The sequence below is a fragment of the Parasteatoda tepidariorum genome, chromosome 8 (genome assembly GCF_982258835.1).
Source record: "Parasteatoda tepidariorum strain Cologne lab strain chromosome 8, Ptep-v5.0, whole genome shotgun sequence".
Classification (NCBI taxonomy): Eukaryota; Metazoa; Arthropoda; class Arachnida; order Araneae; family Theridiidae; genus Parasteatoda; species Parasteatoda tepidariorum.
Genome location: NC_141762.1, coordinates 33,186,552 through 33,210,581, shown reverse-complemented (window position 1 = coordinate 33,210,581; position 24,030 = coordinate 33,186,552). Strand labels below are relative to the sequence as shown.

Below are 24,030 nucleotides of genomic sequence, written 5' to 3'. Positions count from 1 at the left end.
CAAAATTGATAGTAATTTAGTAATTGATAGTAAATTAATAACAGTAAGTTAATATGCATTATAGAATAAGAATATATGGACAGCATTGTTTATTGAATTATCGAGAAATAAAAGCTGCCTCGTATAGAGTGCTCGAAATGTGGCGCTCACTATCAAAACCCATAATACATGAATGATAACATAATTAACTTTCCGCGTCAGTTTCTTTCGATTATTCATTTTACATCAAATTACTTACTCGCAATCCTTGTTACATTTTATCGATTAATGTATCTTTTGTTGTCACTCTTTAATGTTGATAATCTTCGTTAAAAATGTAAAGCAATTTGTTTTACAGGAATACAGGGTTTTTTGTCTATTAATTTAATGAAATAATGACTTTCTTAAAGAAGAAAATTAGAAGTTTATCAAACTTTTTTAAAAAAAATAAAAAATGATCTAATCGCAATAACCCTTCCTGCACACCCAGTGGCAAATCGTTTTCGATCAATTCACCATGCTCTTCATCAGTAAATGAAAAAACACATAAAAATGACATTTCAGAGGCGTGTGTGTTGATTGGGGCGGCGGGGGGCCACCGCCCTCCCGCTGTTGAGCAATCAGCACAACCACTGAGGAGGTCTTACCTGTCGTCATCCATGAACACCATTCCCACCCAAGTTGTCAGGTAGCCCTGGGCAAACTGTCACCAAAAGTCATTCAAGCGCCAAAGCCGGACAAGTAAGAGATATTGGGGACACTTTTTTTTTTTTTTCCTTTAATAATTATAAATTAAGATAATGTGAAGGATTTTTTTTTTTTTTTTATGGAAAGTAGCTTCCTGTTTGTTTCATAAAATAACTTCTGCTCAATGAGTCTGAAGCTTAGATTTATAAAAAGGAAATTTGTGTCGCAGATGCTAATATTTTTTGTTGTTGTTTGTTATTGCTTTTTTTATACTTAATTTACTTAGAATTTTTAGAGTTTATTTTTCATTAAATTAAAGACAAAACATTTCTCTCATATTTTAATTACTTAGATTTATTCGAGACTATTTTTAGCAAATTTAAATATTTCTGTTTCCCTTTTCTTTTATACTTTATTTACTTATATCTTTAACAGCAAATTTTTAACAAATTTAAATCATTTTCTTTCTTTTTTTATAATTTAACTGCTCAGATTTTAAATAATTTTTCTTTCTTTTTTTTATGCTTCACATACTTAGATTTAAGTCTAATTTTAACCAGTTTAAATCATTATTTTAAATAATAATAAATGTTTGAATAATTAAAAAAAAGATTTCTTAGATTTTTTAACGTAAGTTTTAAATAATTAAAAAGGTTACAACAACGTTTTCTATGCCATCTTTAAAGTATTTAAATCATGGCCAAAGAAAATTATAACAATAAAAAAACAAGCATGAAAATGATTAAGAACCATTTAGATACCTATGGAGGGAAAAAACATTTATTTATGAGTATGCTTACATTTGTAAAATTGATTAAAAAAAACATTTTAAGCAATTTAAAAAACTTTTTTGTAAAATGGGCGACAAAAATTGTATTAAAGAAAGGAAATTTTAAAAAAACTCAAGACTATGGTTGAAATTAACCTCTAAAAAGTATATAAATAGAATTATGCAATAAGAAACGTGTTATGTGTTAATGCTTTTCTTTTTAATCATGTTTATATGCGTAGTACATATTCTGTTACTATATATTAACATTTTTAATAGTTACAACGGAGATTCTAGTTAGAAAATATATGCATACGATCTTTCGTTCGATGCATTTTAAAACAGTATCAAAATACTCGTTTTTTTTAAGATTTATTTTATTTTTAATGCTTTAAAATTATTTATATGATTAAGGAAACATTTCAACGTTTCTGAAGATATTTTTTAAGCTTATGAAAATGATGAAAAAGGAAAAATCTTTTTAAGTTTACGAAAAGAATTTTTGGGAAACTTCTAAATTTATAAACATAATTACGTCTTTTTTTTTTTACTTTATACATTTATTAAACGATTGAAGAAAATGTTTACACTATAGCTAACAATAAATGCAAAATGACATAGAAAAAGTTAACAAGTAAAAAGATAAAATATATTATCTATGTACATGTTTTCTTAAGTTTATATTCTGTAATGTTTTTCATATTCCTATATTCCATTTCATATTTATAAACATCACATGTTTTTAATATATACACCAACTATAAATATACAAAACAATAAATTAATGTTAAGCCCTTAAAGACATTTTTTCAATTAATGTAAACTCAATTAAAATATAATCCGCTTACTTAAAATAAATTAAAATATATAATCCGCTTACTTAAAATACTTACAATGAAATTTCATATTTTGAAATTTTATTTATAGGTAGTAAAATATTATACAGAGGTTTTTTTTTTCAACCTTCTTTTTGCAGATAGTAATTAATTTAAATATTGGCTGCCTTTGACTAGCCTGATTTAGATCATTCAAATTCTAAATCTGCTTTTGTCCAAGCTGTTTCATAGTTTCTACTAATCTCCAAACAAAACTCGGAATATTTAAGACTAATTTTCTTTTATAATTAGTAACTTATTTTTTTATGCATTGTTCAGAAAAATTAAAAATATCTAATAAAAAATATTATTGCTATTTATTTATTTACTTCTTACAGCCGTTTTCAAATCAATTTCCTTTTTTCTCCACCAAAGCAGAAAGAAACCACTACACATTTGATACTTCGCTTACTTTTTCTTAACTTGCAATTTGTAGCTTAAGATTTATAATTTTTATGGAAAGGAATTATACGAAAACATATAAAATTTAAACCTTAACGGCCTGGAAGTGTTTTAAATTGATTTCCCATTAAGTTTAAGGTACCTTTCCAATAAATAGAGATTGTGGACTCAATATTTTTAGAATAGTGGAAACTTATTGTTACGTACCATAATTAATTAGTTTAAACTAAAATAATAAACTATATTATTAATCACAATTGAGTTAATTGTAAGTAAGACAACAATAAGAGTGATAAGAATAATAAAATTGTAGCAGCTTTAATGTGCAGCATTTGTCCATTAAGGATTAATACTGTTCAATGCATAGTTTTTGAAAATTCTCTTGACTTTGTCTCTCATCTAAGCATCTCATTGCCTTATATAATTAGTTCCAACCATTGAAAACCAAAATGACATTTTTCAAACAAATATTTATTTCTGTCCACTCTTATTAACGAGAAAAATACAAATATCCATCAAAATAATTTGTTAATAAAGAGTAATAAAGGCTAACATAAATAATTTTTGCCCGTTAGTTCAAAATTAACTTGACTTAAAAAAAAAATTGCCGAACGTGAAAACACCATTAAAAAAATTGCCGAAAACAACTTTCTGCACTAATAATTAGAAAATCCAAAAACAGCAGCTTTTGCTTGTCACGTTAGAGAATAAATCTAATAACAGAAACGAAGCGAGTGTTTAAAAAAACATTAAAAGCACCGACATTACGGCGGTATCTTGTACACAAAGGCAAGTAGTGTCATCTTTTATCATTCTGCTAATCGTTCTCAGCATAACTTCACACATATCACATAAGCCTATTTCTGTCTTTTCTCCTTCTCCTTTCTGTTTGTAACTCCCCCTAGAGACAATGGATTAATTTTCTAGTGATACATTCTACTAGTCGAAAGTAGCGCCACCTTTCACAGTCTATTAATAACAAAATTTGATGATACTGATATCAAGGTGGACGTTTTTCGAACTCGAGAAAAAATTTTGAAGGTGCGGTCGTGCAGACGATTATGGCTATCGATTTAATATTTCTTTTTTAAAACGCATTCTGAAAATCATCCGATATTTTGTTTTTAGTGATAGTAACACATAATTTAAGATTTAATTTTATAATTTTCAGGTGTCCCGTTATTTTCAACATTCCAACAAATCAAATAGTATCCGCTAACACCATTAATTTATTGTGATCAATATTATGAACAAAAAAAAAATGAAATTTTGAAGGAAAAAAATTGAAATTTAAGAAAAAAATTTTGAATTTGAATTTATTGGTTTATTTTTACATATATATAAAAAAAATTTAACCTGATAAATCTACACTTTTAACCATATGTCGCATAACCATGTGTATTAACCATATGTCGTTAATGGATGTCTTTTTGTTTCTTATTAAGTATTTAAATAATAAAATTTATTTATAAAAATAATTCCATTAAAAAAATATCGAGCATTTAATGTTTAAATTACGTACAATTAAGCAACTAATATACATTATATAATAATCAGAAAATTAAGCATTCAAAGGTTTAATTATAAGTACTGTGTATAGCTGAGCAGGGGTCTGTCCAGACGTTTTGTGAAAGGTCCGTTTTTCGTGAAATTGTGAAAAAATTACTCACATTCTTTCAACCAGGGTCCGTTTTTATGAATTTGTGCAAATAGGGTCCGTTATTGCAAAAAAAATTTTTTTCAAGGAGTTTTTAAATTGTATAGACATACAAAATTATGCTCAACACTGTAAAATTGTAATTAAAAAAATTAAATTTTAAAAAATAAACAACAATTGCTCCTTCTAAATTAGAGATGCAACATACAAATATTTGGTATTTAGCCTATACTGCTGAACGCAGAATATTAATTTCGGACGAATAATGGAAGAATCGTCTGCCGAAGACAAAACTTAATTCGTTTACATCCATCTTTCTTGTTTTCTGCCCTGAAAAGGGCTTATTCGATTAACAAAATAATAATGATGATAAACAAATCCGTGAAGGGTCCGATTAAAAGAAAAATCATTTTGTGAAGGGTCCGTTTTTAAGTTAAAATATTTTGTGAAGGGTCCGTTTTTATGAAAAGATATTTTGTGAAGGGTCCGTTAACGGACCCAAATTTCTTCTAAACAGACCCCTGCTGAGCATCACAATCCAGTTAAATAGTAGCATAAAAAAATTAAACTATTAAAGGTTAAGTATTTAGCATGGGTAATGTACTAAGTTAATAATTTAAATATTTTAATAAAATCAATATTTTTATGAAAAATATTCTTTTACAAATTGTGGTAAGTCATAAATCTTTTCAGGATTAACTCAGATATAGTTATATTCAAAATATACTCATATACATATACTCCAGGTATACTCATATTCAAAATATTTTTAGTATCTGCTCATATAAAGAATATTTTTATTTTAAATCCTGTCTTCAAAAATTAAATTATTGCCATCATAGTACGAATGAACTAAGACAAAAATATAAAATACGATTCAAATAATTTCAAAATCAACTCTATGATAACAAATGAATTTATATTTAAGAAACAACACAAGCTTAATATTTTATAAACACTTGTCCGCTAAACCCATACAGTCTTCATTAGGCAGAAAAACTCAGAACTTTCTTGAGAATTTAGATGTCACAAAAAACGACCCTGAAATGAAAGCCTCTAAGAACCTCTGAAAAAGACGTAAATGTATGTATTTGCTCACATTAAGAACATTTTTATCTAAAATTCCGTCATCAAAGAATAAATTATTACTTTCATAATACGGAATGAAAGAAAAGGAAGAAAAAAATACATAAAACGCGATTCAAACATTCTCAAAATTCAACCGTATTCCAACAAACGATTCTTTGTATCTCGGAAATACCACAAAAAATATTCTACATTCTCTCTCCTTGGTTAGTCAGCAGGCCATGGTTTAGAACAACTGCTCGGTGACGGTAGCATAATTAAAGAACATAAAAAATGAAGTCATTCCAATCTATGAAATTTACTGTTTCGTTGAAAAACCTGACGATCACCAAGATTCAGCAGAATGTCACATACAGAGGGGGGATTTCCTTAGTTTTATCGCGACATCTCGTTCATTTTTTAATCCTCCTTAAGGTTCTTTTTTTTATATATCCCTATCTTTTGCGTGGTTTCTGGAATTCATCTCTGAATCTCGTAAAAACTAACATCGCTAAGACAGACTTGACTGTAATCTGACATAAAAAGGATTTAACATTCGAAAAAATCTTAGAATATTCGCGCGTTTGTGACACGAGGGGTTTTTGTTCGAGCATCTGCGATGTTTAGAAAGCGTTGACAAGAGGAGGTGGAAGTGACAATTTTGAATCTCACTTTTGCAGTGAGAGATTAGGTTTTGAAACAGTGGAAAAAGTGTTTATTTTTGATTAAAAAAAATAACAGCTTAGATAGTTTCGGTAATTTCGAGATGTAGTCTCACAATAATCTAGTAATGACTAATTTATATTAGACTTAGAAAAAGTTACACAACCGCACATTAATTTCAGTACACCTTATTTTCTTTTATTTTTCATCAAAAGCTTTTATTTTACTTTATTTTACTTAACTTTATAACCATCGTTGAACAGCCGACCCGATTTTGAGTTTAAGTCAACCAATGTTCAACTCCGTAACCTCGTAATTTTGAACCCAGAAGACTAGCATTTGAACAAACTAGCCACCGTGGAGGACTTTCTTATGGAACTAATCAGCATTTGCGTTACATGGAGAGGAAAACTACGTAAACCTCCGACCATTAACCTAACGGCACGGGTACTCTAAATGTAGCTTATGTTCATAAAATAGCTGAAAGAAATTCATAAGTGGTTTTACATTCCTCATTGACTTTGAAAAAATAATAAATAACAAAAATAAAAATTAAACAATAAAAAAAGCGTATAACTAAAAAATAATTTTAATTATTTTATGGAATCGATCAAGCAGTTGAACTTCAAAAACTACGAAAACCCATTTTTCAATTGCTTGTTTAATTTTCGACTTTTTAATTTCTTCCTTTTTATTTTTATTTATATGCTGCTGTTTTTATTAAGTTATTTTGATTACTGATAATTTATTAAACAAACATCAAATCATCATAAAAAAAAATATAAAAAAAACTTAGGGAAAGATAGATTAAAAAACATTTTACAATGCATATTACATTTCTTAAAGATCTCTATTAAGCTTTAACTTCCCCTTAACTCAATGCCCCCAAGATAAGAATAAATAAAAAATAAATAAAATATTTAATTGGACTGACAACGAAGATATAGTAAGAGCAATATCCAATCAAAAATATCAATTTAATTAAAGTTAGTTTGGATTTGATTTTTAAAAAAAAATTTCGAAAAAAATTATTCACCTTTTCTTTTCGTATTTAATTGAAAATTTAGATATTTTTTCTATAAATAACAAGTTTTTGGGAATGCACGAGCTTCCTTAGACTAAATGGAAAGCACAAGCAGGTTAAAAATAAAATTGCCCTTGTATTCGAGACCATATTCGGTTAGTACAAAAATATTTAAAACGCATTAAAAAAATTTAAAAAAGAAGAAAACTATTAAATGTTAGCACAAAAATAATTTTTAGCACAAAATTAGCAATTTTAACTGATACTCAGATTCTACTGAGAAGACCGGCTTAAATATATATATATTTATAATCCTTAGGAAAAATAGAAACAAAAAGTACACACATTTGGGGCTCACAACTTACACAGGGGTGACCCAAATGGTTGATATAGAGTTCTGGGGGTTAAGAGAGGGTGACTCGATAAAATAATAAACTTTAAAAACAGTACCTCTGAATTTAAAAGGTACACTATATCGTTAAAATTTAAAGGTCCTTCTGAAAATGTAAAGATCGGTTTTTACGGATCACTCTGAGTAAAGTTTGCAGAAATTAATATCCTGCTTAAAAATTATTAAAACCTTAAGTCTACTTTCAATATATATTTATTGAAAAGCTTACAGTGTTGTATTAAACTTGTAATGGCTACTTAAATAAAATAAAAAAATATGCATATAGTATACAAATTTTTTATCAAAATATACCTTCTTTTGATGCATTTGGCATTTTGTCCTTCCAAAATTAAGCTCTTAAAAGAAAAGAAAAAATCGGCTCACGGTTGAACCATAATACTTTAATAAGAAAAACATGCTTAAACATGCTTATGTTCAAGTTTGACTAAAGTATCGTGTTAATCAAGGAATACTGAAATGTGGCCACCGTAACCCCATATTAAGTTTGCAGTAAATCAGAACATTATTATGGTTTATCACGTTTTAGAGTAGTCTCAATCTAAATAGAATCGATAGTTTTACCACAGAGCGGTAAAAATATGGGAACTTTTATGATTTCTTTTTTTTTTTCTTCTTTTTATTTATTTATTTATTTATTTATTTTTGTTCGATGAATTAAACTAATTGAGCAAATTGTAAAGAACGTACTCTTTAATACTAAATTATAAAGCTATTTTTCTCAAGATTATTTCATGTAAAAAAAAAAAAATTCATAATTATATATTATTTTTCATTCTTTAATTAGAACATGATTGACTTTTTTTCTTTTATTTTTATTATTTTAGGGTAAATAATTTGAATCTATTAGGAGACAAAAAAAAATTATATTTCACTTATGAATGAAGATTAAACTTTTTAACTAGTTTTTTTTTAAAATTAATTGTTCTCACTAATTATAAAATTTAAAGCAACCCCCTTTAGAACCGCTGGATCTATTATAACTTATCAATAAAGCGGAATTTAATGAATCAAAAGTCTATGAAGGTGATTAACAAGAGGAAATTTTTTTTTTTATATTATAGAAAATGCGGTTATTATTATATTGGCCGTGAAAAAGTTACAAATAACCACGAAAACCTGAACATAGATTGTTTTAACCCACCCAAAATATGCATGATAAGTAAAGAATTTGAAACTACTAATTATGCTGCCAAATTTAATTAATTTTTTCAATGATTGATAACAGATATTAAAAAAAAAAATTATAAAAATCTTCCAAAAAGTATAAAAATAAACTAAGCAAAACACTCACATTTATCAAAACATAGCTGAATCATTACATGTCCCTCTCTCTAAAACATTGAACCAGAATATTAAAAAAAATAATGATAAAATGAAGAGCATAAACGAGGATAGAGTCTAAAGAAGAAAAAAATGACAGAAGATGGATGGACGACAGTTTATCTCAGTAGTCAATCGACTGCGGCGCCCTCTTCGCTTAGCATATGAGCAGCATAACTAACTTCCGTCCTCAAATATTTGACTTTTTATTTTTTTTAGCTAAAAATTTCGGTAATTCTAGATTAAACAAAATTGCATTCTTTAAGCATATTATCATAAAATTGAACATTTAAAGAGATCAGAATTGCTTTTTAATATACACATAAAAAAGAAAGAAAAGAAAGTAAGGGAAAGAAAAAATATGTAAGACTAAAAGTTTCCAAAAATAATCCGTTATAAATTTTAATTATTCAAGTTTTCTTTTCTTTTTTTTTTTTTTTTTTTTTGTCACGCATTATTCATAGTTTTAAACTTTCACTTTACATCTCATAGATATTCTATTGGTCACAGAAAAGAAAAAGAAAGCTTTGATCACAATGGTTTTGGTATTCTTTCTGTAAAATTATGTATTTATTCTTATGATTACTAATTAGTTAAATTATTAATAATAACTACCTTATAATATTTTGAAAAATTATTCATTGTTTAAACTAAAGAATGTTTAATTAGTAATAAAATAACTTACTAAAAAAAACAAGTTTTTTTAAAAGCGCATTTCTTTTTCCTTTTTAGTTAAAAAAAATTAAGCGAGAACTTTTTTAATCTGGGATTACGGCTTTTTTTTTCTTCTTTTTTTTGGCTAAAAATTAGGTAAGAACTTTTTTAATCTATGTGATAAGGGCTTTTGACTTATTTTTGTATGAAAAGTTTTTTTTTTATTTATTGTTAGGACCTATTAATTAATTTAATTTACAAATATTATTAATTAATTTACCTTACAAATATTTTAATGTCGTTAAAATATGTTCTATAGAAAACAAAAAAGCAGTGTAATGTTATGCGACAAGAATTCTTGTGGTTACGTTTCATGCAAAATATTAAATTTTAACCATTTAATTTTGCTTCAGGTTTCACAGGCATTTTCTGAGTTACAAAGGAAAAAATACCCATGAGTGTTTTTTCCCCTTTTACATCGCAGTCACCTTTGTCATTCTTTTTGAATAAAAAACATTACAACTTATACAGAGATCTGTCCAGACATTTTGTGAAAGGTCCGTTTTTGTAAAATTGTGCAAAAATTACTCGTAATTTGTGAATATAAAATAAACGTTGAGTCACATTGTTTCAACCAGGGTCCGGCTTTTTGTAAATTTGTGCAAATAGGGTCCGGTTATTGCAAAAAACTTTTTCAAGGAGTTTTTAAATTGTAAAGACATACAAGATTACGCTCAACACTGTAAAATTATAATAAATAAAAAAAAAAAAAAAATTAAAAAAAAAAAAATTAAAAAAAAATTGCTGCTTCTAAATTAGAGATGCTACCTACAAATATTTGGTATTTAGCCTATACTGCTGAACGCAGAATGTTCATTTCGTACGAATAAAGGAAGAAGCATCTGCTGAAGACGAAACTTAGTTCGTTTACATTTGTCTTTCTCCCCCCCCCCTTTTTTTTTCTGGAAAGGGTTTATTCGATTAACAAAACAATAATGAAGATAAACAAATTTGTGAAGGGTCCGATTAAAAGATAAATTATTTTGTGAAGGGTCCGTTTCTAAGTTAAAATATTTTGTGAAAAGTCCGTTTTTATGAAAAGATATTTTGTGAAGGGTCCGTTAACGGACCCAAATTTCTTCTAAATAGACTCCTGTTATATATATTATGGTCAGTTAATTTTTTCAATTTATAATTAACGATTAAAAATTATTTTTTTTAGAAAACACAAAAACATTATAAAATTTCCTGCAAATCATTTTAAATCATATAATCCTAAATTAGAACAAATGATAAAATGAAAACGGCAACATGAAAGAGTTTTTATACTTCAATTAACCAAAAGTAAATGAAGAGAAAGATATTTACAATTTATATTATTCCCTAAAATAGTGGTCGTATTTTAATCCCTGATGGAGTCTAAACGAGTTATAATTATAATTATTTTTCTTTAAAAAAAAAAAAAAAAGATCTTTATCTTATGTTTAATGTTTATGAAATGTTTAACGAATCAAAAAATAATTGACTAACTGGAAAAAGTTGATCCACTGAATGTATAAAAAATTAATAAAAATTGGCACCATGACATCGACTAAAAATGACAATAAAAATTCCCCAAAAGAAATTTGTGAAAAATAAATAAATAAATAAAATGAAGGAAAATTTAACAAGCATAAAATGTTAAAACTTTTCGATTAATTTACATTTACCAACGTTCATAAAATGTATTAAATATACAATCCTATATTTCGTCAGCAATTTTTTGTTACTTTTTAACACAAAGTCACGAAACGAATAGAATTTTATTTGCTTTAAATCAAATTATCCTATTTTAAGATACTTCGGAAAGCTGAAGGAATTAAGATAAAATCGATCGACTCGCAAAAGTCAATCCGCTGAGAAAGCATAAAATAATAAAAATGGTCCACCACAACTGACTGAAGTTGTGGCATATACAATCCGATATTTCGTCAGCAATTTTTTGCCACTTTTTAACACAAAAGCACGAAACGAATAGAATTTTATTTGCTTTAAATCAAATTATCCTATTTTAGGATACTTCTGAAGGTTGAGGGAATTAAGATAAAATCGACAGACTTGCAAAAGTCAATCCGCTGAGAAAGCATAAAATAATAAAAAGGGTCCACCACAACTGACTGAAGTTGTGGCATATACAATCCGATATTTCGTCAGCAATTTTTTGCCACTTTTTAACACAAAAGCACGAAACGAATAGAATTTTATTTGCTTTAAATCAAATTATCCTATTTTAGGATACTTCTGAAGGTTGAGGGAATTAAGATAAAATCGACAGACTTGCAAAAGTCAATCCACAGAGAAAGCATAAAATAATAAAAAGGGTCCACCAACAACTGACTAAGAAGTTGAATAAGGAACAAAAACAAAAAATCTCAATCCGCTCTCTCATATGAAAAGAAAGGGTTGTTTATTGAAGACAACCGCGGCGTGAGATTTTTCGTGCCCGGAAACCAGCAAGTGTTGGGCAAGGAGCCAAAAAGGCATGGGGGTGAAGGCGAGGCTAGGCTCCGGCCTACCCTTGCCACCAATCTTCAGAGAAACTGCCAATCAACCGTTCAGTCACTTGGAAAAAAGGCAGCTGTTTTCCCTTGAATGCATTCGAACAAACAGCCTAGCTGGTAGGTGGCACAAGCTTTCTCTAGTTGAAAGTTCGAGCGTCGAGTTTTATCAATAAACAGGGTACTTATTTGCTGGTTTGTTTATTTTTCCCTCCATTTTTACTACTCCATGTTTTTTTTTTATTTGTGGGACTTAATGCCAATGATCTTTAACATGTGCATATTTTTTTTTCTACATAGAAAAAGAGCAAAAGATCAACAGAATCAAGTGGCATTAAATTGATGAATAGAGTTTCAAAGAATAATAACAACCAGCTCCGCTTTGAAAAAAAGTGCTTACTCATTTTGCAAGTGCTATATTTACATCGAATATTCATAAATGGGGCAAAATGAGGACATTAAATAGCTAGTACAGTGGGTGATCGGCTAACGAACAGATCGGTTAACGAAAAGTTTTTGTGTTCGGATAACGAACACATATTCGGATAACGAACAAAACGAATTCTACCGAATACTTCTCGGCCTGAAAAAAAATTAATATTAAACATTTGTTATCATTTTGCCTACAAAATAAGATCACTGAAAGGAGAAATGTTTAAAGCATGCTTAGTATTGATAATTACTAAATGAAACTTGAATTAACTATGAATTTAAAGGTCATTCAATAATTATTATTATGACTAAAATCAATACACACTTGAATAGTATTAAAATAGTTAACATTAAAATTCAAGAATAGTATTACGAAGACTACAACCATGCCGTATAAAAAAAACACACTTTTGCATTTACGTAAAACGTACTTAGGCTTTATTTCATTCGTACAGGGCACTACTTAAAAAAAATGGACCACCCTGAATAACTTTTGATCTGATGATCGGATCTTCACATTCTGAGACTCAATTTTAATGGTTTCAGAGGGTAATCTTAAATAGGCTAATAAATTAGTGTATACGACATTTAAGTAATGAAATCAGAAGCGAAAACGTACTTTCTCTGGTTAAACACACCTTTCTTTTCGATCGATTCGGATTTCTGACCCCCAAACTATAGGGAGTATCTGCAATTTTAAAAATATAGACTTAATATCAGGAGAGCGGTCCTATATTTGGACCCCTTAATGTTAATTTTACTTATTTCATCATATCTCGAGAGCATTTTAAGCAAATTGAAAATTATTTGCAAACAATTATAAAAAGGCCAGGATAGTCTGGTGGGTAGGGCACTAGGCCCATTTCCAAGAGGCCGTGGGTTCGATCCCTGCATGCCAAAGACTAGTGTAGTAAATGGTGACTGATGCACGTTAAATCTCTCGAGTCTCAAAGTCCTCCATGTTCCCATAACAAATCATACTTCTGGGGGTACTGATCTGGAACCATAACTGGAACCGATTGAAAAATTGAAAATTTATCCAGTCTTAACATTAAAATACTTAGCATTATATTTAGGAGCAGCGGTAAGGAGAGAAAAAGCAAATCCGTTTTTAATACTACTTCTAACTACAGTAAATGTATGCTCACAAGCAAATGAGCATTGAAAAATAAAATTATCGAAATATTTATATAATTTATAAGATTTAAAATTTTTTTATCCTTTTTCTTAAAATATAAGAATAATAAGATATGAAAGGGAAGGGCACAAAACAAATTGAAATAAAATAAGTGTATCTTGAAATACAGGTGAAAAAAAATTACTTCTAGATCCTGAGCTTAAGAGAATCAGACTCACAGTTTTAATAAATAACAACCACAAACATTCGAGAACATATAATTAGCTGGTTGCCAAAGAAAGTGCCGTTGTCACTAATACTATAAAGATTTTTTTTTTTTTTTTAAGTGGTGGGCAACAAGATACACAAATATCTATATTTTTGACAAATGACACCAAAGAGCAGCGATGGCCCAGGGGATAGAGCGTTCGCCTTTCAATGAGACGATCCGGGTTCGAATCCCAGTCGATACGAATTCCGCATCCGGCTTGCACCGACCACAGTGCTGACATGAAATATTCTTAGTGGTAGACGGATCATGGGTTAGAGTCCCCTTGCCGTCAGCCTAACCGTGGGAGGTTCTCGTGGTCTTCCTCTTCATGTAACGCAACTACGGGTTAGCTCCATCAAAAAGTCCTCCACTAAAGCAAATTTCTTCCAATACTCGATCCAGGAGTTCCCTTGTCTTCTGGATTGGGTTCAAAACTACAAGGCTACGGGGTTGAACATTAGTAGTCGTATACTCATAAAATTGGGTCGGCTGTTCAACGACGGTTATAAAATAAAATAAAATAAAATGACACCAAAAGAAACAAAATAGGAGATAAGAATACTGTTGAGAATGATAAGAAAAAATTTGGACACGTTATAAAAATTTTAATGCTTATTAAAATATAACCGAGCTTATTAATATTAAAAGAGAAAAAAAAACATGTTTACGTGTATCATACATAAAAATTTTTAAAGTGGCCGTTTTGGCCTGAATGTGGAGCTGTTAACGTGTCACAAAATTTTCGAATATGGCAACTCATAATTGCTGATATTTTGTCCAATTCCTTGCACAGTGAATTTTTTTAGGGATAATAAATCTTAATACGGTTTAGCGTAAGCACTTACGTCATAAATGGAGCAAACGGAAAAATCCATTGGACTTAAGCCTGGAGAATAAGGTGGCTCTTCTAAGTGTAAGGTAGTCAAAGAAATGTGTCTTGCACTCTTCTTGAGTGTCACATGCGGTGCAGAATATGTAGATGCTCTAAGTCTATTTTTTTTTTCAAAGAACTTAGGAGACCCAAGAAGCATAGCATCTTCCGAAATGATTTAGAAAAGTATTGGGTAAATTTTTTAATTAATTAAAAATATTTGGCTTTAAACCTTTCTACCTTATTTCTTGCTATCAGGTTTAATAAAATGATCGGCAAAGTACAACAATTCCTTTTCACTGTTAAAAAAAAATAAGAGAAAAAAAACCTTTTACTTAAGATATTAATGCATTCGCATGAAAGTCGATCTCCACCTTTCCACCACTGCCATAGAAAATACGTTCCATTAATGTGCCAGTCCAGTAACCTTAGTGGTCACTTGGAAGGAATAAAAGAATCCCCGATGCAAAATCGCCAACGATGAGTTTCCTTATAACATATTTTTACATTTATAGCCTTGTAAATCCAATAAAAGAAAAGAGTGGTAACAGAATATACATCTGAAATAGGCACCGTTTTGACAATCGCCTTTTCGCCATAGAATGGCTCATACAAGACGTAGTATGAAAGATGATACATAGAACTGCCTTTTCCCCGAGATGGAATATAGAACAGCAGAACTCCATAATTTAAACGAAATGCTTCTGAAAGGGGTTTTACTGATACATTTCATGAGAGAATTCGATGTTCTTTTTTTTCTATGATTTCCGTATTCAAATTATGCGCCTCGTGTAAATCCGTGCCTCGTGTAAAGCTGAGCCTCGTGTAAACGTGCCTCGTGTAAACGTGACACGTGTAAAAACTTACATCAGTAAGAAATTCTGAAAAATCGAGATTTTAATTTTTTATGATCATTAACTTGGGCAATTGTTATTAAAGTAAATTTTATGTTGATCGCAGTCATCTTGCAAATTAACAAAATGAAATTAAACCACAATTTTTTTAATGTATCTTATTTTTTATTGCGAAATATAAGTACTTTTTGTTTTTTGTATACATTCACTTCTGCAACTCTTAAACTACCGATTCTCAGCTGAAATTCGTTGAAATTTCGCAGAAATTTGTCTTATTTTTTTATTGTGAAACGTAAGTACTTCTTTTACATACATATAATTTTCTTACTAATTTTTAGCTGAAATTTCCCTGAAATTCCTTTTATTATTTTTTTTTATTATTGAGAAATATAAATACTTTCTTTTTAAACACATTCACTTCTATAAATCTTAAACCACTGATTCTCAGCTGCAATTCGTTGAAATTTATCTTATTTTTTTATTGTGAAATATATGTACTATTTTTTACATACATTCGCTTCAACAATTCTTTAACTATTGATTTTCGGCTACAATTTGCTCAGAAAACTTTTCTATTTGTATCATTTGAAAAACAAAGAAAATTGACAGGTGTAGCAGGAAAGCAAAGTTGAGGTATCAAATTATTACTCAGAATAAAACTAAACAAAACGATTAAAGCACAAGTAATTTTACAAAAAAACAGACTACAGTTTAGATTTTAAAGGCAACAACCTTCTTCTGTGTACAGAAATTGTTAATGGAACCGAAAGTGTAGTATGTCCATTTTTGTTAGTCCATTTAGCTTGAGCCATTATTTGTGCTTTACTCACGTTGTTAAGCATTATTCATACGTAGCACAAAGCAGGGGTCTGTCCAAACATTTTGTGAAAGGTCCGTTTTTCGTGAAATAGTGAAAAAATTACTCACATTCTTTCAACCAGGGTCCGCTTTTATGAATTTGTGCAAATAGGGTCCGTTATTGCAAAAAAAAAATTTTTTTTCAAGGAGTTTTTAAATTGTATAGACATACAAGATTATGCTCAACACTGTAAAATTGTAATTAAAAAAAAATTAAATTTCAAAAAATAAACAACAATTGCTCCTTCTAAATTAGAGATGCAACATACAAATATTTGGTATTTAGCCTATACTGCTGAACGCAGAATATTAATTTCGAATGAATAATGGAAGAATCGTCTGCCGAAGACAAAACTTAATTCTTTTACATGCATCTTTCTTGTTTTCTGCCCTGAAAGGGTTTATTCGATTAACAAAATAATAATGAAGATAAACGAATTTGTGAAGGGTCCGATTAAAAGAAAAATCATTTTGTGACGGGTCCGTTTTTAAGTTAAAATATTTTGTGAAGGATCCGTTTTTATGAAAAGATATTTTGTGAAGGGTCCGTTAACGGACCCAAATTTCTTCTAAACAGACCCCTGCAAAGTATACCCTATTTTTCGCTGAATACTTTTACTCACTTTCTGTTATTCACATAGTTTCCCCGCTTTTTGAAAAATAATATAAAATCATACGTTTTCAATAAAACTATGGTTTTAAAAATTACTATGATATTAACAATGTAATTTTGAGTTATAAACTGACATTTATTCTGCCAAACTACAATTTATTTTTGAAGACTAACCTTTTAATTTTTATTATAATAGTTTTTTTTTTTTTTTAATTATTGAGGGTAAAAGATATTTTCTATCTAATATTGTAAAATTGTTTAACAGATTCCAACGTTTTTTTTTATAACTGTGTCGATTTTCAAACAGAAAATTGATTTATATTGTTTTTTGGGGAATTATATTGATTTTTTGGGGGAAATAACTTTTATTTTTAAAAAAATTGCAGTTTTATTCTAATTTTTAAAATATTATATTTTATTAGTATATTACTTAATATGCAATATTTATTACTGTGAAATATAACTTTTTTTCTTTAAAAAAATTTAGGTAATAATACAGGATATTTCCTAATACACAGTATAATGAGCAATATATCTTAGATGAGAATATGAATACCTTACGATAAAAGAAATTAATCATGCATGTTCATAATATTGACCAATCGATACCTTAAAAATTTTAATATTCAAAACTTACTACAAGTTTAAGAACATTTTGAAATATGAGTATTGACAGTAATTCATACAGAATTAAAAAATAATCTACTTTTCGCAGAAATTTTATTATACTAAAATATGTAACAATAAAAAATTATCAGGTATCGGATTTTCAATGTTTCCTTATGCCGATAAAATAAAACAAGGTACAATTTTAACACATCATTGATAAAGTAAGTCACGAATCAATCGAAATATTATTAAGATATTAACAATGTAATTTGAATTATAAACTAACATTTATTCTTTCAAATCAAAATTTATTTTTGAAGAATTTTCAATTTTTATTTTAATACATTTTAGACGCTATTAAGGTTAAAAAAATATTTTCCATCTAATTGTAAAATCTCTAAACAGATTGTAACGTTTTTTCTTATAATCGTATCGATTTTGAAACTTAAGAGAAAATAAATATTAATTTTCTTGGAAAATAATTTTTATTTTTAAAGAAATATTATAGGTTTTAATTTGATTTATAGACATTATATTTTATTAGTACGCTTTTTAATATATGCAATACATTACTACCAAATATTATTATTATTTTTTTCAAAATCTGTATAAAATTACAAGATATTTCCAAATACTCAGCATACCGAGCAGTATATCTAGGACAAGAATATGAACACCTTACGACAAAACAGATTAATCATATATGTTCATAATATTGACAAATAGATATCTTAAAAATTCAATATTCTAAACTTACTTACTACATGCTTAAGAACATTTTGAAATATGAGTATTGGCGGAAACTCGTACAGAATTACATAATAATCTACTTTTCGTAGAACTTTTATTACACCAAAATAAGTGACATTAAAAAAAATTGGCACGTATCGGATTTTCAATGTTTCCTTATGCGGATAAAATGAAACAAGGTAACAATTTTAACTTATCATTGATAAAGAAAGTCATGAATCAATCGACAAATCATCCCGTGATGAATGAAAAGTGATGATTACACGCCTACCGAAACGTTAAAAATGTTGTAAACAAGTGAAGCCGACTTTTCATGTTCGGCAATTAGAAAATATTTATACTTTTTTTTTCCGCCAAAAAAGAAAAGAACTTTTAGATAAAAAATGTCTAGACACTTAACTAATCTTGAACACTTCATTGAGATTTATCTCATTATTAAAATTAGTTTTTATTTGTAACTGATTGATTAAAAATAAAATTTTTCCCATTGAAGAATATTTGTATCGACTGTTGCAAATAAAAAATGATACAATGCTAAGATACGTATTTAAAAATTTACACGAAAAAATTCATATTATCAAGAGAAAATCATCGGAAAGTTATCTTGCATACCACACTTCAAAAAAAAAATAATAATAATAACAAATTGCTCCCTTTTTCTTCTAATTTTTCTTGATATCTTTCTTTTCTTGTAGTCATATTAAGTCCAAAAAAAAGGAAGAAAAGCATGAAAAAGATTAGCTATTTAAAAACTTTTCTTCTTTTCTTTTATTAAAACAAACAAAAAAACATCTAATACCATTATAGAATTTTATTCTTAAAAATAGTTTTTTTTTTTTTTTTACCTAATCTTTCTTTTACATTCATTTTTATTGATTATTATTAAAAAAAGTTTTCTCTAGACAACGGTAATAAAATGCCAAAAATAATCTAAATCAATCTTTTTTTTTCTGTAATTATAATACTTTTTTTTTACAGTTAAAGTAAGTTTTAAAATAAACTTCGAAAAATTGAGATGTAATGTAATTTTATTAAAGTTTAAAAATTTAAACTAGAAAATTGCTTTGACACTAATTATTTTAAATATTGTTTTCTTAAACAGGTAACTTTGGTTGTTGATAATATACTCCCCAAAGAGCAACAACAGGCAGCATTAAATTTATTTAAATAAAACGATAGACAACAATATATAAAATTAAACAGATTTTTTTTTCTTCACGGAAACCTTTTGCACGAGAGAAACAAAGAAGGCTAACCAATAATATATAAAATTAAATAAATTTTCCCTTTTAAGGAAATCATTTTCACGAGAGAAACAAAGATGGCTGGCAATAATATATAAAATTAAATAAATTTTCCACGAAATCTTCTTTACGAGAAACAAAGATGGCTAGCAATAATATATACAATTAAATAAATTTTCCTTTTTAAGGAAATCTTTTTTCACGATAGAAACAAAGATGGCTGTCAATAATATATAAAATTAAATAAATTTTCCTGCCGGCCTGGTGGCCGAGCGGTTAGCGTGCCTGACTGCGAAGCCATAGGCTGCGGGTTCGAATCCCGCTCTGGGCATGGATGTTTCTCTCTCTCTTTGTGCTGGTCTCTGTTCTGTGTGTGTGTATGATGTGTGAATGTGGCCCACCCTATAAACGGGTTTGTGGCAGTGTGGCGTGGGCAATGTTGCTCGCCTCCGTGACTTTGGTTCACAGGTGCCCACTGGGTAACGCGAAATGAGCAACAATTCTGGCATAGTATAGGCAAGGATTCAAATTCAGTGCCTGCCATTAGAAAGCAGAAAAAAAAAAGAAGAAAAAATTTTCTTTTTTAATGAAATCTCTTTCACGAGAGAAACAAAAACGGCTGGCAATAATAAAATTAAATTGATTTTCCTTTTTAAGGAAATCTTTTTCACGAGAGAAGCAAAGACGGCTGGCAACAATAAAATTAAATTGATTTTCCTTTTTAAGGAAATCTTTTTCACGAGACAAACAAAGATGGCTGACAATAATATATAAAATTAAATAAATTTTCCTTTTTAATGAAATCTTTTTTACGAGAGAAACAAAGATAACTGGCAATAATACATAAAATTTAAAAAAAATTCCTTTTTAAGGAAATCTATTTCACGAGAGAAACAAAGATGACTACACAGCAATCATGGGAAATTTCCACTAGAAAAATATTAGTATTGAGAGTTACATGAAATAATAGACCCAAATCCAAAAGAAAATGCGGAAATAAAACAACTAACCAAATAAAAATTACCCAACATTCTTTAAAAAAAAATACCTTAAAAGAGAAATTGATATTTTTTCAAGCTTTTGAGACAAGGTAAAAACTTTCATGAATAATAATAGCAAAAGAATAATGTGATTCGAAATTACCTAAAATGTTAATTATAATCTCATTTTATCTTAAGTTTTCTGCATGTCAAGAATAAAACCTGCGCTAAAAACTGTTAATATAACTTTCTTAAAAAAATAAAAATACAATTTTCTAAACCAATGAACGAGTCCCACAAATTATACGTTTGTTTAAAGATACCAAATCTTGGTATTCAAAATACTATACCAATTAGCGAAATATGCATTTTCTGCTTTTGAATGGGCGCAGTTCGTACACACGGCAAATCTGTTTACATTATCTCAGAATTGGTTTTGTTTAAAAGGTAAACGTTAAAATTTTCTCAATCAATGGAGTTTCACCGTCTCATTCATTTCCTTCTTTAACCAAAACTGCTGATGTAAATGATTGAATTTTCACCAAAAACTTTCAACAAAGACAGATAATGTTATCGTATGTTTATGGTGTGAAATGCTTAAGTGAACCCGTTTTGTCTCAACAACTTAAAGATTAAACAATTTTCAGGCACTTCTGATCCTCATAAGCGATAACAATAAAGACGCTTTTAATCGTTTCGAATTATTAGCATTCTAAACACGTAGCTGTTTAATTAATGAAATAGTTGAGAAACTACGATAATGAAAGTTATCAATTAAGTTTAAAACAATGTTGATCTTGACATGATTCGAAATTATTTGTTGAATAACATCATATCTTTGCTCTGTATGAATTTAAAGATCTCTGAGTAACATAAGGTCCTTTATAAAAATAACGGTGAAATTATATACACAATTACTAAGCTGAACTAAGTGTACCTCTTATACAATGTTTAACATGTATACTCAAAATTAACGAAACATTCTTCGTTTTTGACGAACTTATTTCATGGGAAATACTCCGAAAATACATTTTTCAAATTGGCGAAATGCTTAATACGAATTTCGTCAAAGGCAACATTACAATTGATTTTGAAATATAAGTTTTAAAAAAAATATATAAAAAAGAATGCTGGAGTGTGAGTAGTATTGAGTCATTTCTTGAACTCAAACGCGAGATATAGGCGATTGCATGATTATCATACCTTTGCACAATGCAAACGGTTTTAAACTCAAGCGAAAAATTTTGTGAACTCCCAGAATGCACTGAGCTGAAACACGAATCAGGAGACAGTTTCGTCCAACATTTCAGAGTTCGCGTTTCACAAAAAAATCACGTGATTTAATGACGAAAATGTTGCGAAATGCGGCTGAAAGATTAGTGAATCGTCATAGAGGAAAGTTTTTCTGAAAGGGCGTAAAACAAGAGTGGCTCAAATGAGATAGAAGAACTTATAAACTCATATTAGAGAAATTTTTATTTCCCCTTATAAAATACATTTTCATTAAAAAATTGGTTTATTTTATCTTCATAAGTCTCAACATGTCTTCTGGTTGAGAAATTTCAACCTACCCGGTATATGAAGTTCTTCCGCTACCCTCGATGTTTAATTTCAATAAAGTCGAAGAAAACCAATATCATGATGTACAGTAAAACAATAAAAACCATTAGCACTTAATGACAAATCATACAGTATATTTATAACATACAAGATATTAATACCCCATTTCTATCTGTGTTATCAAAAATCACTAAAATTCTGAATCAACCAATTTAATTTTTAATCAACACTCTCGACTGCAAAGTAAGATAATTTACAGAGCGCAAAATAAAAAAACAACCCCGAATAACTTTTTATCTATTGATCGGATCTTTGTCATCACATTCCAAAATTCATCTAAATTCAATCGAGGGAGTGAATTCAAATATGCTAATTAATTAGGGCACATTATATTTGAAGTTATGAAATCAGACACCAAAACGTACATTTTCTGAAAAAAAAAACATACCTTTTTTTGACTGATACAGATTTCAAATGCCCAAAATATAGAGGGTAGAAGCAATCTGGGAAAAATGGTTTTAATTGTTTGGCTCCCCATAGTGATACTTTTTCGTATTTCACATTAATAAAATTCGTTTTTCTATAAATAATTCTATGCAAAATATAAGTTTTGGTAAATACTTATTATTTTATTTAAAAATAGTCGACCAAAATTTGAATTGCAAGACATTCAAGTTCCATCATTTGAGAGAAGGCTATTTTAAATGCAAATCGGTCGAATCTGAGAAATCCAATTTTGAAATGTCGTATTTTTAAGAACGTGAAGATCTGATCATTAGATTAAAAGTTATTTAGGGTAGTCCGTTTATTTTTTGCGCACCGTTAATTTATATGAATTCATCAACAATTCAAACACCCTACATTTCAATTCAGTAAGCATACGGCCTTGGAGATTTAATAAAGGTCTAAAATCATGTTATATTTTAATCACTTAACACCATTCATTGCCATATCATGATCTATATCTCTAACTTCGACTGTCTAAAGATAAGAATTAATTAATATAAATAAATAGTGTGTAACTGTTTCAATATAATTATCGTATTATACTAATGCACCGATAACTAGCATTTATCCATATTTGGAAGTATTTTTAATAATCTAAAAATTGAGTGAAGCTATTTTTATTCATGCTGAGTCATTTTCTACGTCTTTTATTAATTATTTTATGTCTAACTAAAATTCTCTTCGTTCATTGCACTTGCAAAAAAAAAAAAACAATTTTTCTAGAGTTTAGGGATTCGCAGTTATATCTAAATCTTGGTAAAGTGACTCAACAGTTACAATTTATGCAGCTGGTAGAACCATAAAGATTGTTGCAACCTTTATGAAGTGAAATCAAGCAAATATTATAACACTTTTTAGAATTGATAACAATTACGTGGAACCGTATTGTGATTCAAATCGACTTTTTCTGAGAGGGAATGACTGATTGTTAAGTAGTTAGCAATATTTTAAGCGAGCAGTTTGTTGTGGTTTAACAAATTTCAAAATGAAACATGGGCAGTGATGGTACTTACATTTTGCATGTTTGCAGCAATACTTTTCATGTATTTTTCTTCGTTTTTAAAGTAATTATATTTTATAATTCTGTAGGCATAGAACAGTAAATTTACTTTTCCAGAAATCGCTGTTTAGAAATTATTTTCTTTTAACACTTTGATGCAGATGGGACACTGGTGTCCCTTTTATATAATATTTTTCTTATGCTCTAATTACAAGCAAAAATATATTTCGATATTTCTTAACTAATTACAGTCGAAAAGTTACAATAAAAAATCTGTTAGATCATGGGAATTATATTTGTTCTAAAACATAAAATCTAAG

At 28.5% G+C, this 24,030-nt stretch overlaps 1 protein-coding gene across 19 annotated transcripts in view; it reads right to left on the bottom strand.

Moving 5' to 3' along the window:
• eya (eya transcriptional coactivator and phosphatase 2) overlaps positions 1-24,030 on the bottom strand; it is a 152,433-nt gene that overhangs the window by 62,198 nt on the left and 66,205 nt on the right. Inside the window, exon 1 of one of the 19 annotated variants that reach the window (XM_071181538.2) lies at positions 18,431-18,543. The exons of 16 other annotated variants lie outside the window; for them this stretch is intronic. In XM_071181538.2, coding sequence (XP_071037639.1) covers positions 18,431-18,447 — 17 coding nt within the window. In that variant the 5' untranslated portion in view covers positions 18,448-18,543. Of the gene's footprint in view, positions 1-8,824; positions 8,955-18,430; positions 18,544-24,030 lie in introns of those variants that run through there. 2 more of the 19 variants (XM_016069262.5, XM_087150102.1) reach the window with 2 other exon arrangements.